A 15,721-nucleotide genomic window follows, 5' to 3' on the forward strand; every position below is an offset into this window, starting at 1 on the left:
GAAGGCGCCGCCGCGTCTCTTCCGGCCCTCGCCGGCCGCCGTACGCCGGCCGCGGCGGGCACGTGCGCGCCGGTGGGCGGGGCGCACCGGGAGCCGAGAGCGCGTCACGGGCGGAAGCGGAACAGGAAGCGGAAGCGGCGCCGGGGCCGCCCGGTACCGGGGGCAGCGCGGGCGCGCCGCACCCTCCGCGTCCTTGGGGACGCGCCGAGAGCGGGGGCACCGCGCCCCGGCCGTGCGGTAGCGCGGGGCGGGGATAACGGGCAGGGCGCGGGGAGGGGGAGAGGGAAGCGGCCCCGGGCAGGGTGACATGCCGGGTCCCGAGCGGGCCTGGCAGTGGGTGACCGGCGCCCGCCTCCCGCAGGCCGCTCGCCGTCATCATGCCGAGCCCCCGGAGCAGCCGCGAGCGGCGCGCCGGCAGCGGCGGCCGCCTGGAGTTCCTGTCCCTGAGCCAGCGCGGGCCCGCCGCCCCCGAGAGCCCCTCCCGCCGCAGGGAGCCCGCCGGCGCCGCCGCCGCCCCGCTGCCCGAGGAGGACTGCATGAAGCTGAACCCGTCCTTCGTGGGCATCGCCCTCAGCTCCCTGCTCGCCATCGACCTCTGGGCCTCCAAGCGCCTGGGGGTGTGCGCTGGGGAGGGCTCGGCCTGGGGCAGCGCCCGCCCGCTCATGAAGGTCATCGAGGTGTCGGGGCACGGCATCCCCTGGCTGCTCGGCACCTTCTACGGGCTCTGCCACAGTGACAGCTCGGCGGCCAGGGAGGTGCTGCTCAACCTGCTCTTCGGTGAGGCGGGGGCTCGCCCCGGGGCTGGGGAGGGCGACCCGAGGGATGGGGCAGAGCTGGGTAAGCCGAAGCCCCGAGAGCACCGGCTGATTTTGAGCAACCTGTGCAGGCTCACCCGGGATGTCTGGTGGCAGAGGAGTGACCCTGCAGCTTACACCGACACGAGTCATTTGTCACAGCTGCAACCATGAGCTGGCAAACTCCCGACTGCTAAACTGCTCCTGCAGTTACAAAACGCTCTCGAGGCTGAAGCCTCTCAGCTCCCCGAGCTTGTCACAACAGCACGTTCCAGGTGCGCTGCCGAGTGTTGAGACACCAGGCATTTCCCTGAAAAGCTGCTCTGGCACACAGACCCATGGCTCCCTGCCTGCAGGGCCTTCGTGGATTGTTCTGTACCAGCCAGTGAGGAAACCTGGCTCAAAGCACAAATTTTAATCCTGCGTGGTGTAGTATTTCACACACACACAGAACATCCTAGGTATATTTAAGGGGATTAATTTTTGCTTATTTAGGAACTGTAATAGCTCCAGGGCACCAGACCTTTTGATTCCCTGATGTTACTCTTGTATTAAGTTGCAAATAATTAGGATCTCACACTTCAATTTTGAATTGAAATTTGCTTGATAGATGCACAAATCTATGTTTCCCTTCTCATCTAGCAGCACATGGTTAAATTGGAGCCCCACAGCAGAACTGGATGCCTCCAGCCTAACCTTTGCTCCAAGGAGAGCTGTCCCAGCACCTCGGTGCTCTGGGCGAGAGCCACCCACCTCTCTGGGGATCTGCCCCTGGGTTGCAGCACCCATGTGGGGAAGGAGGATTCCCTCATGTCCAACTTGAATCTCCCAGTTCCTGTGTAGAAAAAGCAATTGAACTAGTTTTACATGTGAGAAAAAAAAAAAAAAAAAGAAACTTTGGTCTTAAATGATTAACCAAAGGAAATGAACTGAAGTGACCAAAAGATTTGGTGTCCAGAAATGTGTCTTAGCCAGCCCCTTCCCAGAAGTTGGTCTCTTACACAACAAGAAGTAGCCCAGGCTGTGGGTGCTGTGCTAAGCTGAGCTAACAGGGATGGAGAAAGCACCCTTTGCCCTACATGAGAAGCTGCTCTTGCCAAATACTGGCTGAACATTTATCACAGGTGCTTTGCCTCGTCTGTGACAGCAGCCTTTAGCTCTCAGGGGCAAGCCACCATAAATTATCCTTGATTCACGTCTTGAGAACCAGAGCAGGGTTAACTTTTCCCCGAGCGGCAGGGAGAAGGCAGACCCCAGGAGCCCTGGCAGCCCACCAGCCCTGAGCATTTCCCGCTGACCTGTGCCAGCAGGGAGGGGGTTGATCATTCACCCAGTCGGTTTGACCCCGGTCAGCAGGGCAGACACAATGCAGAGTCAGCACTGCCAGGAAGGGAGCTCTGGGGACTTAATGCCTCTGCTGCCCTCAGATTAAGGAGCAGATTGGGCCCCGAGTCACGGCAAGATCAGATTCTGCACAGAGAGAAAAGCCCTGGGGTGCAGGCCGGGCAGAGCCCTGTCGGCTGTGGCAGGCTGAGGGGCTGGTGGTGCAGGACGGGTGAGCGCAGAGGAGCAGAGGTTGAGGATGTGCTCTTTCTGCTGCAAAAGGCCAAGAGCAGCTGTGTGCTGTGCTCTCCCTGCCTGGGTCTTGCAGCCATGGGGAAAAACATCACCTTTGGGCAGCTTTGACAGCTGATGGTTCTGCCTTCAGTAACCCCTGTTGCTGTCTCTCCAGCGTTGCTGCTGGACCTGGTGATGGTGGCGGTGGTGAAGGGGCTCGTCAAGCGGCCGCGGCCCACGCACAACAAGATGGACATGTTCGTCACCATCTCGGTGGACAAGTACTCCTTCCCCTCGGGCCACGCCACCAGGGCCGCTCTCGTCTGCCGCTTCGTCCTGCGCCACCTGGTCCTGGCCGTCCCCCTGCGCGTGCTCGTGGTGCTCTGGGCTCTCATCGTCAGCATCTCCCGGGTCATGCTGGGCAGGCACAACATGACGGACGTGCTCTTCGGGCTGCTGCTGGGCTACGCGCTCTACGGCGTGGTGGAGCACTGCTGGCTGTCCCCGGCCACCGCGCCCGCCCTCTTTGCACTCTGGAGCCGCTGACCGCCCGCTGGCCTCGGCACCAAGCAGGGGCCGTGTGCTGGTGTTCTGAGCACGATTGGAGGGGATTCTGGTGCTGAACTGGCATCCGAACCCCATCAGTCCGGCCAAGACTTCCACACGAGCGGTGCTGTAGGCTCCAGGCCTGCACTCAGATGTCCGGTGCTGTCCTGCCCTGCTGCTGGCTGTCAGGCAGGGTCTGCGCTGACTGTTCTCTGGTGACCAAAAGCAGTCTCTGCAGAGCCTGGGGAGGGCTCAGCACACCCATCCGGCAGCTCACTGCTAATACTGTGAATCTGCATGCTCTCGCTGGGCACCTGCCATAGCCCATGGTGTGTGTGGTAGCTGTGACTCTGCAGAGGTTTCTCTGCAGTCACCCCTGTATCTGTATCCTATAAATACACTGATCATGCTGCTGTCGTAAGCATACCCTGCACAGCCTGCTCTACAACACTTGCCTGGAGGGGACCCACAGGGCTCTGTCCTTAGAGTTAGACAGAGCTTTGCCTCCCTAAGCAGTCTCTTCCCTATTGCTCTCATTTAAGTGCTGCACTAAGGCTAGATGTGGAGCGCATGGCCCCCAGAGTCATTGGGAAAGGATAGTGGCACTGAAGGGTTGATCATTCTGTGGCCAACAGGGTGAGCAGCTCCCAGCAGCAGCCTGCTCCTGAAGCTCTTGTCCAGAGCTTCCCAAATCCTTTTTCCCTCCACAGGGTTTTCAGTATTCCAGGCTGCAGAGAGTCCTGCAGAGCCAGCCCCTTCCCTGAGCCCAGAAATACACCCAGCCCCAGGTCTGAGCCTTGCTTGCACCCTGCAGCAAGAGGCCCTGGCTCTGCCAACCACGCCCATGGCTCCCTGTGCTCCGGGCAGGCTGGCTTTCCTCCCCTGGCACCACCTGTTTTTCACAAAGGGCTGCTGGTCCTTGGCAGGAGGGGAACACAAGGAGCCTCTGTAATGAGCTGGGGCCAAGACTGAGCCAGAAAATCAGAACACACTTCAGCAGGGACCACAGCCAGGCAGGGAGTGAGGGCTCTAGACTGAGCTCAAATAATCAGCTTCAACAATCAGCTTCAACAATAATCAGCTTCAACAGTGCTCCTGGCATGTGGGTAAAGGGATTGGGCCCGGGTGAGGCTCTTTGTGGTCATTGAGGTCTATTCGTGCACACAGGCTCTGGAAAGCACCAATTAAGTCATATTAAAACCAGGCAGTGTTTTAAGTGTGCCATTCTCCTGGGTGGAGTGTGCAGGAGCAGCCTGATGGCTGCTGGTACTAGCACCCTATCACTGTCACTTGTACAGGGGCTGAAATGGAAGTGCTTGACATGACAAGGTTCCCCTGAAGCTGAGCGCTGACCCACTGACAGGGTGAGCCAGTGAAGCTTCCAGGTCTGGGTTGGTGCTGCAGTAACCAAAAAATAATCCCCTGGGTTGCACTGCATGCCTGGCAGCCAGCTGGGCCAGTCTGGCAATTGCACACAGCACCAGGACACTTGGGACAGCCCTCCTGCCCCGAGGCAGAGGACCAGCCCTGTGGTGGCTGTGAGAGCACAGGCAGGTGGCACACTCTGGGTGGGCAGGGCTTGCTGTGCTGTGCCAAAACATCTTTGCTCTACCTTTTCCAAAACACATTTTTTGCATTTTTTTGTCTGCACTTAGAGTCTGTTCTTAGAGCTGTTGGGATCTTCCTCTCTACGTCATGGAGGGTACAACAGCAACCTGTGCATTTGTGGCTCCCACACTCGTGTGTGCCAAAAAGTTGCTTATGACTCACTTGCATGACACTCTGAGGTGCTGGTAGCACCCACCACCAGCACTGCACAGCCCTGCTGGGTCACAGGCTGCCTGGCCACCCTCTCAGCTCTTCTAAGCTTCTGTCTCCACCAGAGAGACCTTTGCTCTCCTGTGCTTGCCACCTCCAAGCATGGGTGCAGCCCACTGATAGGACAGAGGATCTTTCTGCTCCACTTGTCCCACGGCATTTCTGCCTGCTGTGGAAGCCCAGAGCAGACACTGTGCAGCAGAAACTGCTGCACACAATCTACATCCTGGGTGCTTGCCAGGTATGGCAACTGTGAATTTCCACAGACATCAACCAACCAAATACCAACCTAAACCAAAATGGCATGTCATGACCCTGCTGCCCAACAGCACAGTTTGTCTGTACAGAGTCCAGCTACAGGGGGGTAAAGTCCAGGGCTATGCAGCCTCCTGCAGGGAGAAGGGCAAATTCAGAGGCAACCTGCACAGAGGTTTCATAGCAACAGCAGAGCGCTGGAGAGCTCAGAGAAGTCTCCTGTAGCTATTGCCCTTGGGCAGTCTGTGCAGAGCTTGCAAGAGCCAGAAGCCAGCTGACAGCAGAGCAGGAAGAGTAGTGCTGCCAGCTCTCCATTCCTGTGCTGATCCCTTGCTTGGTAAGATACTTTTGATGTTTTTTGACAGGCAGGCACAGAGTGTGGGTTGGCAGCTCAGCACCTCTGCCCCGGGCAGAGATCAGCCCTTGCTGACAGCAAGGGACAGAAGGAGTTTTATTAAGCTTACTGCAAACATACTAGAGTTTTAGAAGATTAAAACCATTTCATCTGCAGAGCTTGGCCCCTCTGCCTTGCTCAACTCTACAGCAAAGTTCTCTGCATATGGAAGAGCAGATTTCCCCTGCAGCCTCAGGGGCTGTCTGGCTGTGAGAGTGCCAGGAGCCAGCAGCAAGTTTGGATCCACCTGGTCTGTGCCTCCTGCTGTGAGGGACAGCCTTTTCCTTGCTGGTGCCACCACCCTCACACCAGGGACACCCCAGTTGCGTGGTACTCCTAGCCCAGGGGTGAGCCGTGGCTATGGGGACACTGTGCCGACATGCCCAGCCCAGGGGCACGGGGGATGTGGGCGATACAGTGCCAGCTGCCACTGGAGCAGCCAGAGCGGTGTGTCATTCCGGGTACCAGAATAAGCGGGCGTGGGCTGATCCTGATAATCCTAGCGCCAAAGTCCAGGACAGCGTTTGTTTACCAAGCACGCAACCACAAGGATCGGCTGCGTGTCCGTGTCCCCGCGCAGCGCCTGGGACGGCTCCTCCGGCCGCCGGCCGAGGCTGCGGCGACGCCGCTGCCGGAACAGCCGTGCAGGCGGCCGGGAGCCAGCCGGGTCCGGCTTCCTTTCCCCGCGCCCGTGGGAGGAGTGACGGAGGGGGAGGCCCCGCTCCCGGACGCTGCGCACCGTAAAGCCAGGCCTCGGGCCGGCGTCACGGGCCGGGGACCCCGGCAGAGACCCTCGCACGGCCCCGTGCCCGCCGCCAGCCTTCCCTGGGCTGCTCGTCCCACGGCCGCAGGTCGGTGAAGGGTGTCCCCCGAGCTGCCGGCTCGCAGCAGGCACCGGGACAGTACAACAGGAATCTCCCCGAGGAAGGGAGAGGGCAAAGGGCAGGCAGAGGGGCTGTCACCCACCCGGGAGGGAGCCGTCGGTCCCCACAGCAGGGCACAGCACTTCAGGGCACCTCCATCGCCGGGACTTGGCATGGGCGGGGAGATTTTGAGGCTCCCTGACGCTCGGTAGGATTTCTCCTCAAGGCAACCAGAGGCACCACCACAGTAAGTGCAAAACCCAGCACTGGCCAGGTCCACACCTGGTGGGGGACAGCAGTGGCTTTGCAACCCCAGACACACTTTTGAGGGGCTGCCTCTCTTGCTTGGGACCTCTTTGAGCAGGATCAAAGTCTCGCACACTTGCACCCCTGGCAGCTCAGTCCCGCTGTCCGACGCTGTCCCCAGGCAGGAGCGCGGCGATGGAGCGCAGCATGGCAAAGAAGGTGGCAATCATCGGCGGGGGCAGCAGCGGGCTGTGCGCCATCAAAGCCTGCCTCCAGGAGGGGCTGGAGCCCTTCTGCTTCGAGAGGACCGGCGACATCGGAGGCCTCTGGAGGTTTGAGGTAAACCCTGCTGGCAACCCCTGCTTGGGGTCAGCACGGTGACCCTCAGGGGTCCGTGGTGGCTGGTGGGGTGGCAGCTGGCCATGGTGGGATCCTCTGGGTGAGACTGAGGGCAGGGGCTCCATGAAGAGAAGCACCTCACCAGCCCCTGTCATCCTTCCCCATCGTTCCCCGGGCAGCGCTGAGCTGTGCCCCGCTCCCACAGGAGCACCCCGAGGACGGCCGTGCCAGCATCTACCGCTCCGTCATCATCAACACCTCCAAGGAGATGATGTGCTTCAGCGACTTCCCCATCCCTGAGGACTTCCCCAACTACATGCACAACTCCAAGATCATGGAGTACTTCCGCATGTACGCCCAGCACTTCGACCTGCTCCGCCACATCCGCTTCAGGGTGAGGGCCGGGGGCCGAGCGGGAGGTGGCAGCGGGAACGGGGGCACAGGGTGCCTGACACCGCTCCCCTGTGCCAGACCAGCGTGTGCCGCGTGTCCAAGCGCCCCGACTTCGCCAGCAGCGGGCAGTGGGAGGTGGTGACGGAGAGCGAGGGGAAGCAGGAGGCGGCCGTCTTCGATGCCGTGCTGGTGTGCAGTGGGCACCACACCGATGCACATCTCCCGCTCAGTTCCTTCCCAGGTACTGCCCTGTACACTGGTGTGAGCAGACACCAGAGACACTAGAAAGCTAGTCCACGCCAGTCCCTGTTCTCCCTGCTGCTTTCCCCCCAGCCCCAACATTTCCCTGCCTTGCTTTGACTCCAGGAGTGCTCCTCTGCTCCCCAGGAGTGCTTTGGTGAGGTAAGGGAGCATCTCCAGTCTTTAGGGGGTGATCCTCCAACCTGGCACCAGGAAGCCAAGCATCCCTCTTCCTTCTGCTCACAGGAATTGAGAAGTTCAAGGGCCGCTACCTCCATAGCCGAGACTACAAGGATGCTCGAGCTTTCACAGACAAAAGGGTTGTTGTCATCGGGATCGGGAATTCAGGGTCAGACCTGGCTGTGGAGATCAGCCAAACAGCCCAGCAGGTAAGCAGGAGTAGGGTCCCGGTGGGCAGGATTGCCCCTGTGGGACACTGTCAGCTCTGCAGGGACACCAGGACCAAGACACTTGCACAGCTGCTTCTCCATGCCAGCACTTGCTGTGTTTGGCAATGCTGGCTCCTGCCAATGCCAACTGCCAGGCAATTGAGACTTGGTCCCATTCCCCTGTGAGATGCCCTCTGGGTCTTTACCCAGTGCTTGGGCAGCAAAAAGCAGAGTGATTCCAGGGCAAGGGCACGTCCCCTCAAGGGCAGCCTTCCCAGGATGACCACTGCCTTCAGCCAGTGATCCTTCTTCCTTGTCTAGGTCTTCCTCAGCACCCGTCGGGGTGCGTGGATCTTCAACCGTGTCGCAGATCAGGGCTACCCCATGGACACCATCTTAACCACTCGCCTGAACACATTCCTGCAGGGGCTGGTCAGCTCATCCATGGCATGTGACTACATGGAGAAGAAGCTGAATGCCAGGTTCGATCACTCACACTATGGCCTGAAGCCTAAGCACAGGTATCACCAAACACTCCTCCTGCCCAGAAGGGATCGTCTGCCTCCTTCTGTGTCCTGCCCAGCTTGGCATTCCCTGCTCCCTGTGCTTGGACTGGGTTATTATTTTGTTGTGCCCAGGCAATGCTTGAGGGAGCCACCACTGCCCCTTCCAAGGACTCTTGGAGACAGCAGTGTGGGGGCAGCTGCCCCAGAGTAGGGAGCAGCAGCTGGAGCAGGACACGGAGCAGAGGCACTCCCTTCCCAGTGCCCTAATGGCTTCTTGCACCTTCCAGGGTCTTTCACCAGCACCCCACTGTCAACGATGACCTGCCCAACCGCATCATTTCAGGCAGGGTGCGGGTGAAGCCGAACATCCAGGAGTTCACAGAGACATCTGCCATCTTTGAGGATGGCACCAGGGAAGACGTCGATGCCGTAGTTTTTGCCACAGGTTACAGCTTCTCTTTCCCATTCCTTGAGAGCTGCGTGAAGGTGGTGGAGAACCAGATTCCCCTCTACAAATACATGTTCCCCCCTGAGCTGGAGAAGCCAACACTGGCTTTTATTGGCCTCATCCAGCCCCTGGGAGCCATCATGCCCATCTCAGAGCTCCAGTGTCGCTGGGCCACCCGTGTCTTCAAAGGTGAGTCAGGCAAACCTGCCCTGTGGATGCAGTCCTGGAGTGAGGGCAGATGGTGCCCAGCCATGTTGAGAAGGCAGCAGCTGGTTGTGCCATCCTGGGCATGGTCATGGCACTGCTGCCTTGTGGCTGTCACAGTGAGATGGCCTCTTCTCTGAGAGGCACAGGCACATCCATACCCTGAGCTCCACAGGCTGCTCCTTCCCATCCCGTGGACATGCCTCAGGTGCAAGACCACCATGGTGGTGCTGGCAGAGGCGCAGCACCGAGGCAAGGCCAGCACCACAGTGGCCGCTGTGTCTCATCCTCCCCAGGGCTGAATGAGCTGCCTCTGCAGCACGACATGGAGGCTGACATTGAGCAGAAGAAAGAAGCGATGGCAAAGCGGTAAGATCCCTGTGGGAGCACCAAGGGGCTGCCCTCGGCACAGCTGCTCATGGGCACCCATCCTGTCCCATGGATGCATCCTGGCACATTTGTGTGTGCCAACAGAGGGCAGCGATGTCTTTGGCCACACTACCCAGTCCTTCCTGATGTGCAAGGCCTCTGCCCAGCTCTTCTTCCAGCACCTACCTGCCCTCCCTCCCTGCCCGCAGGTACGTGAAGAGCCAGCGGCACACCATCCAGGTGGATTACATCCCTTACATGGATGAGCTCGCCTGCCAGCTGGGGGTCAAGCCCAACCTGCTCTCCCTGTTCCTCACGGACCCCAAGCTGGCCATGGAGGTGGCCTTCGGTCCCTGCACGCCGTACCAGTACCGGCTGCGGGGCCCGGGCGCCTGGGCGGGAGCCAGGGCCGCCATCCTCAGCCAGCGGCAGCGCATCCTCAAGCCCCTGCAGACACGACACGTGGAAGAGAGCACCTCAGCCCCTGCCATGCCCCTCATCTTCAAGCTGATCGGGGCTGTGGCCATCCTGGCAGCTGTATTTGCTTACTTGTAGGTGCCCTGCAAGCGCAGGAAGGGAGGCTTTTGTCCTGGGGTGACTCCCTAAACAAGGACAGCTTTGCTGCAAGACTGGCTGCAAGACTGGCTGGCCACCCCTGCCCCTTGGCAGCCTGTGCACCCCAGTGATGGCAGAAACCTGCTTCTGCCTGGCACAGCTCAGCTGTGACCACACCATGAACTAGGGATGCACAGAACCTCCCCAGCTGCCAAAATAATGCTTGGGCTCCTGCTCTGCACCTCCCCTTGGGGAATGCTGTCATGGACAGAGGAGGAAACCTGCTCACTGCAGGCTAAATTCCAGTTCTCCTCAGCCAGCGCTCCAGGCTTTTCTGTCCCCTGTAACCCAGCTGTGCCACACACACACCAGAGCTAAGCAGCAAAGGCACAGCACACTTTCTAAGTGGATGAATGCAATAAACGGCCAAGTGTCTGTCCTGTTACTGACGCCACCATGACCCTCCGTGTGCTGTGGGAATGCTCATGGGTTTGAGATCGGCCTTGTAGCACTGGCCTATTACACCATAGGCTGACACGCACACACGCTCCACAGCAAGACAGCCTCTTCCAAGGTGCATCCCGCCACAGCGGGTCCTGGTGGTCACGTGGCATGGCTCAGTGCCACCCTGGTCACCTGCACACAGCTCTTCCAGAAGGTGGCTGGGTGGGCTGGGGACCCAAATAGGCATCCTGTCCATCAGATGCCTGGGCTGGTCACGCCAGTCCCCCCCCCCCCCCCCCCCCATCCCCTAGGTTTGTCTTCCACACCAAACCTGCCGAAATCCAAAGCATAGCCACATCTCTATCCTGCCCAGGAAGTCCTGGGGCAGTGTCGGCATCATTAAAAGCTTACAGAATTTAATATGCCTCTTGCAGAGGGCTGGGCAGGCCAGGAGGTGTGGCAGGCAGGTGAGAGAAACCTGTAGATCATGTCTGGAAGAACATCTTGTGACATCTTGGCCGCCCACAGGAAGTACAGGGACAGTCACCCTCAAAACGAGCAGCACCAGGCAGCCTCCCTTGAGGGACGTGCCTGGCTCTGCAACTCCTGGCCACAGCTTCTCCCACATCCCTGCCACCACCACGCTGGGGGACATGGCTCCTCGGAGAGTAGCCGTCATCGGTGCCGGTGCCTCCGGCCTGTGCGCCCTGAAATGCTGCCTGGATGAGGGGCTGGAGCCCACCTGCTTTGAGAGGAGCAAGGACATCGGGGGGCTCTGGCGCTTCGAGGTAAGCCCTGAGCAGCCAGCCTGCTCCTTGGCAGCAGCACGGACGGGCTTGGGATCGGTCCTTGGCAGATAGTGACGCAGTGCTCCCCTGCTTTGCATGTGTGCGGCAGGCAGGTTTCCAAGGAAAACCAAGGGAAGAAAAACTGATTTGGCAGCGTGGTGCCAGCTGGTGTGCCAGACACATAGGACCCAGCTCCTGCTCACCACCAGCAGGATGAAGCCTCCCCAAGGACTTCACTCCATGGCTTGCTCCCCCAGCGCAGATTTCCCCTTTCCCATTCCTCCCTTCCCCACAAGTCTTATCTACACCTTCCTCTGCTATTTTGCTCTTGGTCACTACCAGCCCTTGCCTACCTATCTTGTCTTATCTGACCCCAGTCTGTCCCTGTCCTGCCCAGCCCTTTCCTGGAATCATGGTTGCTCCTCTTTCTGTTTCTGTGCCACTCACCCACACAGAGATACTATGTCCTGCCTTCTCTGTGCCTTGGCTCTCCCTGTCTTGGAGCAATCCTGGAGCTCGTCTCTGCCCCCACCTAATGAGGCTGCTGACTTTAATCCCATGGACCCACCAACAAAATCACCAGTGTTACCACCATGCCCTGATATGTGGGAGAGCCCTGGGGGGACACAGGTGGCATCATGCCAGAGTGGGGCCTGGGGTGGATCTGTCACAGTCCACTAGTTCTACCTGTCAGGGACAGGGTTGGTGGAGCAGAACCAGAGCTGGAGCACCCAGTTGTCAAGGCACAGACCTGGTAAGCAGAAGCAACCACTCACCAGGAAGCACTGGAGCTCGCTCCACAACTGGTGAGACCTGATGTGGCAGCCAGGGCAATGGCACCACAGGAGCTTTGGGAGTGCACTACCTCATAGGGTCAAGTGGGGAAACTGAGGCACAAGACCACCATGACTCACTGTCACCACTGCCGTCAGTCCAGAGATACATCCCTGTTTTTTGGGGTGGGGGGGTCTCAACCACAGGAGAGTTTCTGGGTGCAGGGATGGGTGCTACAACAACCTGTGACCTAATCCTGCACCCATGGAGGAGGTTCCAGGCACGGCAGGCAAGTGGCCCATCATTCCCTGGGCAGCGCTGAGCTGTGCCCCGCTCCCACAGGAGCACCCCGAGGACGGCCGTGCCAGCATCTACCGCTCCGTCATCATCAACACCTCCAAGGAGATGATGTGCTTCAGCGACTTCCCCATCCCTGAGGACTTCCCCAACTACATGCACAACTCCAAGATCATGGAGTACTTCCGCATGTACGCCCAGCACTTCGACCTGCTCCGCCACATCCGCTTCAGGGTGAGGGCCGGGGGCCGAGCGGGAGGTGGCAGCGGGAACGGGGGCACAGGGTGCCTGACACCGCTCCCCTGTGCCAGACCAGCGTGTGCCGCGTGTCCAAGCGCCCCGACTTCGCCAGCAGCGGGCAGTGGGAGGTGGTGACGGAGAGCGAGGGGAAGCAGGAGGCGGCCGTCTTCGATGCCGTGCTGGTGTGCAGTGGGCACCACACCAACGCTCATCTCCCGCTCAGTTCCTTCCCAGGTACTGCCTGTGGGCTGCTTGCCTGCTCCTTGGCATCCCTAAATGCCTCTGCAGTTTCAACACACCAGGTGGGATTGCATGAGTGTCCAAAGCATCCTGCTGGCAGATGTCACCACTGCCAGCGTGTCTCTCCCACCTGAGACAGGCTCCCTCTCATGCTGCTGGCCAAGCACCTGCTGGGCCCTCCAGCTCCTCACCAAGGCTGGAGGGCTCAGCACTGGTGGTGGTCTTGCCTCCTGGTGCCAGGAGGAAAAGCCTGGAGAGCTTTCAGCTGTGGAGACCCTCTTTGGCTGGGGAACAGGCTGGAGCACACTGTCACCAGGGTCTGGCGAGATGGCACAGACCCTGGTTGTTCCTCTACTGGCAATGCATGGCACCAGACAGGATCTGCAGCAGAATTTTGGGATGGAAGCATGGAATTCTCCAGTCCAAGCCCTGTTCCAAGCCAGGCTAGTCCCAAAGCCAGAGCAGGATCCTCAGGGCTACACTGAGAATCTTCCATGCTGGTGATGCCACCACCTCTCTGGGCACCACCCCAGGGCTGCATAACTCCGGTTGGTCACACTGGTGCCAGCTTGTTCCCAAAACACACCACCAGCCTGAACAGGGGGCAGCCACCCTCCTGCTCCACATCCCAGCCCAGCATGGCTTCCCTCTCTCTTCCAGGGCTGGAGAAGTTTGAGGGCTCATACCTGCACAGCCGGGACTACAAGAGTCCTCAGCCCTTTTGGGGAAAACGGGTGGTCGTGGTTGGCATTGGGAATTCAGGCATCGATATCGCAGTGGAGCTGAGCCACACAGCCAAGCAGGTGTGCTCACAGGGAGAGCTCACAGGGACGGGACCCCAGAGGGCACCGATCACCACCCGCCATCCCCTGTGGGCTCCCCAACCTCCAGCACCTGGCACCAGCACCCTGTTCCCTCTCTGTGGGGGTGGCTACTGTGGTCCCAGTAGCTGTGCTGGCTTCCCTGTCCCTGGAGCACAGCAGGGGCCCAGCCCAGTCTGAGCATGCTGCTGTGCCACCACCTCTCTTCACCTTCCTTCCAGGTTTTCCTCAGCACCAGGCGAGGGTCCTGGGTGCTGCACCGGGTGGCGGACAATGGGTACCCCTTCGATATCAGCTACCTCAGTCGCTTCATGCAGCTCCTCCAGAACCTGCTGCCTCAAAGTATCAAGAATTTCTTCATGGAGTGGAAGCTGAATGCTCGTTTTGACCACACCCTCTATGGCCTAAAGCCCAAGCACGGGTGAGGGCCCCAGCAGCACCCCAGGTACGTGCCCCAGCAATGCCCGTCCCCCTGCCAGGGCCTGAACGAGGCCTGTCTGTGCCTTCCAGGATCCTTGACCAGCACCCCACTGTCAACGATGACCTGCCCAACCGCATCATTTCAGGCAGGGTGCGGGTGAAGCCGAACATCCAGGAGTTCACAGAGACATCTGCCATCTTTGAGGATGGCACCAGGGAAGACGTCGATGCCGTAGTTTTTGCCACAGGTTACAGCTTCTCCTTCCCGTTCCTTGAGAGCTGTGTGAAAGTGGTGGAGAACCAGATTACCCTCTACAAATTCATGTTTCCCCCTGAGCTGGAGAAGCCGACGCTGGCTTTCATCGGCCTCATCCAGCCCTGGGGAGCCATCATGCCCATCTCAGAGCTCCAGAGTCGCTGGGCCACCCACGTCTTCAAAGGTGAGTCAGGGCAGTTTGGGGGATGCAGCTGGGCTCCCCCAGCCACGACTGAGTTATTGCTGGTGACATCCCCTCACATGCTGCCTCTCCACACTCACCTTTTTATCCTCTTTTGGCTTCTTCATGAGGACAAAACCCCGCTTTGCCTTTTTCTACGGCTCTTGCACTGTTCTTCTCTTGTGGGGGTCACTAACTGGCCCTGTTGCCTGCAACCACATTCTCCCTTTCCTTTCCTGCTGTTACTTTCTTTGCCCATGTCTCCCACTTTGCCCCTAACTGGGCTGCAGCGCCATCCAGACTATGGCAGGAGCACAGCCCACCTCCAGCTCCAGCCTCCTTTTGCCCAGGGCTGCAGGGCCTGCCGCCGCCCGCCGACATGCTGGCCGAAATCACACAAACCAAGCAGAGAATGGCTCAGCGGTAAGGCCCCTGTGCAGCACGGCCCTGCCACCCTTACCCGCGGTGCTCCCCGTGTCAAACCCTCCTGCCCTCCCTGCCCGCAGGTACGTGCAGAGCCAGCGGCACACCATCCAGGTGGATTACATCCCTTACATGGATGAGCTCGCCTGCCAGCTGGGGGTCAAGCCCAACCTGCTCTCCCTGTTCCTCACGGACCCCAAGCTGGCCATGGAGGTGGCCTTCGGTCCCTGCACGCCGTACCAGTACCGGCTGCGGGGCCCGGGCGCCTGGGCGGGAGCCAGGGCCGCCATCCTCAGCCAGCGGCAGCGCGTGGTCAGCGCCCTGCAGCCGCGGGCCGCCCGCCGCCCTGCCCGCTCCAGCGCCGTGCCCCGCGTCCTCACCGTGCTCTTCAGCATCGGCATGATTGTGGCCACCCTCCTCTACGTCTCGCTCTCTCCTTAGCCTAAAGGGAAGGAGACAGCGGGTCCTGCCGGCAGTCTTCTGCTTTTGCCTTGGGCTTGTGTTTGTTATCTCTCGCTAGCTGTGCCGGAGCACGGAGGGAGCCGTTCCTTGAAGGTGCAGCCTGGTCTGTTCCGCTTTCCCGCTGTGATACCACCAAGTCTGGTCACGGGCTGCTCTGGGAACAGCTCCCTAAATCCTGGCCAGGCAGCCCCACGAGCTCTATCTTTGGGTTAGGTCAGAGGTGGTGGAGAAACTGGGAACGTGCCCAAGCGGGGGGCCTCGGGAAATGGCAATAAAGTTTGTCCCCTGCTGCGGAGACCGGACAGCACAGCGCCTGGCTGCGTCAGTCCGAGCTCCATCCTGCGGGTCCCGCCGGCCCACGGGCAGCACCCCGGCCGCTGGCACCGCACAGCCCCCCATCAGCCATGGCCGCCGGCGGCTGAGGCGGCGCGGCCCCGGCTCGGCGCCGCTGCCAGCGGC

At 60.0% G+C, this 15,721-nt stretch overlaps 3 protein-coding genes across 10 annotated transcripts; all 3 read left to right on the forward strand.

Moving 5' to 3' along the window:
• The first annotated feature begins 245 nt into the window (after nucleotides 1-245).
• LOC121359777 (phospholipid phosphatase 6-like) lies at nucleotides 246-3,318 on the forward strand. Of its 2 annotated transcripts, XM_041478987.1 has the most exons (3): nucleotides 246-777; nucleotides 887-1,069; nucleotides 2,527-3,318. In XM_041478987.1, the coding sequence occupies exons 1-3, from the start codon at nucleotides 378-380 to the stop codon at nucleotides 2,895-2,897; spliced, it is 954 nt and encodes a 317-aa protein (XP_041334921.1). In that variant the 5' UTR covers nucleotides 246-377; the 3' UTR covers nucleotides 2,898-3,318. The 2 variants fall into 2 exon arrangements, with proteins under 2 accessions (XP_041334921.1, XP_041334922.1); XM_041478988.1 differs by lacking the exon at nucleotides 887-1,069.
• A 138-nt stretch (nucleotides 3,319-3,456) lies between these two features.
• On the forward strand, nucleotides 3,457-10,366 carry LOC121359775 (flavin-containing monooxygenase 5-like). 6 transcript variants are annotated; one of them, XM_041478985.1, is made up of 9 exons: nucleotides 3,457-5,307; nucleotides 6,655-6,812; nucleotides 7,018-7,206; nucleotides 7,284-7,446; nucleotides 7,692-7,834; nucleotides 8,156-8,355; nucleotides 8,628-8,977; nucleotides 9,289-9,361; nucleotides 9,571-10,366. In XM_041478985.1, the coding sequence occupies exons 2-9, from the start codon at nucleotides 6,669-6,671 to the stop codon at nucleotides 9,914-9,916; spliced, it is 1,608 nt and encodes a 535-aa protein (XP_041334919.1). In that variant the 5' UTR covers nucleotides 3,457-5,307; nucleotides 6,655-6,668; the 3' UTR covers nucleotides 9,917-10,366. The 6 variants fall into 6 exon arrangements, with proteins under 6 accessions (XP_041334919.1, XP_041334915.1, XP_041334916.1 ...); XM_041478981.1 differs by lacking the exon at nucleotides 3,457-5,307 and adding an exon at nucleotides 5,478-6,215; XM_041478982.1 differs by lacking the exon at nucleotides 3,457-5,307 and adding an exon at nucleotides 6,073-6,474 and having other exon boundaries at nucleotides 6,592-6,812.
• A 358-nt stretch (nucleotides 10,367-10,724) lies between these two features.
• On the forward strand, nucleotides 10,725-15,241 carry LOC121359843 (flavin-containing monooxygenase 5-like). 2 transcript variants are annotated; one of them, XM_041479106.1, is made up of 8 exons: nucleotides 10,725-11,148; nucleotides 12,265-12,453; nucleotides 12,531-12,693; nucleotides 13,360-13,502; nucleotides 13,742-13,941; nucleotides 14,031-14,380; nucleotides 14,728-14,800; nucleotides 14,884-15,241. In XM_041479106.1, the coding sequence occupies exons 1-8, from the start codon at nucleotides 11,014-11,016 to the stop codon at nucleotides 15,239-15,241; spliced, it is 1,611 nt and encodes a 536-aa protein (XP_041335040.1). In that variant the 5' UTR covers nucleotides 10,725-11,013. The 2 variants fall into 2 exon arrangements, with proteins under 2 accessions (XP_041335040.1, XP_041335039.1); XM_041479105.1 differs by lacking the exon at nucleotides 10,725-11,148 and adding an exon at nucleotides 11,174-11,902.
• The last annotated feature ends 480 nt before the right edge of the window (nucleotides 15,242-15,721 follow it).

This window comes from Pyrgilauda ruficollis, unplaced genomic scaffold, assembly GCF_017590135.1.
Source record: "Pyrgilauda ruficollis isolate IOZ18807 unplaced genomic scaffold, ASM1759013v1 scaffold47, whole genome shotgun sequence".
NCBI classification, from domain to species: domain Eukaryota; kingdom Metazoa; phylum Chordata; class Aves; order Passeriformes; family Passeridae; genus Pyrgilauda; species Pyrgilauda ruficollis.

Excerpts from the sequence above, each read along its gene's own strand:
- LOC121359777 (XM_041478987.1), top strand. The coding sequence starts at position 378 with ATGCCGAGCCCCCGGAGCAGCCGCGAGCGGCGCGCCGGCAGCGGCGGC. Across the intron at positions 778-886 it reads GCTGCTCAACCTGCTCTTCG|GCTCACCCGGGATGTCTGGT; the intron begins GTGAGGCGGGGG and ends CAACCTGTGCAG. Across the intron at positions 1,070-2,526 it reads GTCACAACAGCACGTTCCAG|CGTTGCTGCTGGACCTGGTG; the intron begins GTGCGCTGCCGA and ends CTGTCTCTCCAG.
- LOC121359775 (XM_041478981.1), top strand. The coding sequence starts at position 5,744 with ATGCCCAGCCCAGGGGCACGGGGGATGTGGGCGATACAGTGCCAGCTG. Across the intron at positions 6,813-7,017 it reads GAGGCCTCTGGAGGTTTGAG|GAGCACCCCGAGGACGGCCG; the intron begins GTAAACCCTGCT and ends CCGCTCCCACAG. Across the intron at positions 7,207-7,283 it reads TCCGCCACATCCGCTTCAGG|ACCAGCGTGTGCCGCGTGTC; the intron begins GTGAGGGCCGGG and ends CCCCTGTGCCAG.
- LOC121359843 (XM_041479105.1), top strand. The coding sequence starts at position 11,561 with ATGGTTGCTCCTCTTTCTGTTTCTGTGCCACTCACCCACACAGAGATA. Across the intron at positions 13,942-14,030 it reads GGCCTAAAGCCCAAGCACGG|GATCCTTGACCAGCACCCCA; the intron begins GTGAGGGCCCCA and ends TGTGCCTTCCAG. Across the intron at positions 14,801-14,883 it reads AAGCAGAGAATGGCTCAGCG|GTACGTGCAGAGCCAGCGGC; the intron begins GTAAGGCCCCTG and ends CCCTGCCCGCAG.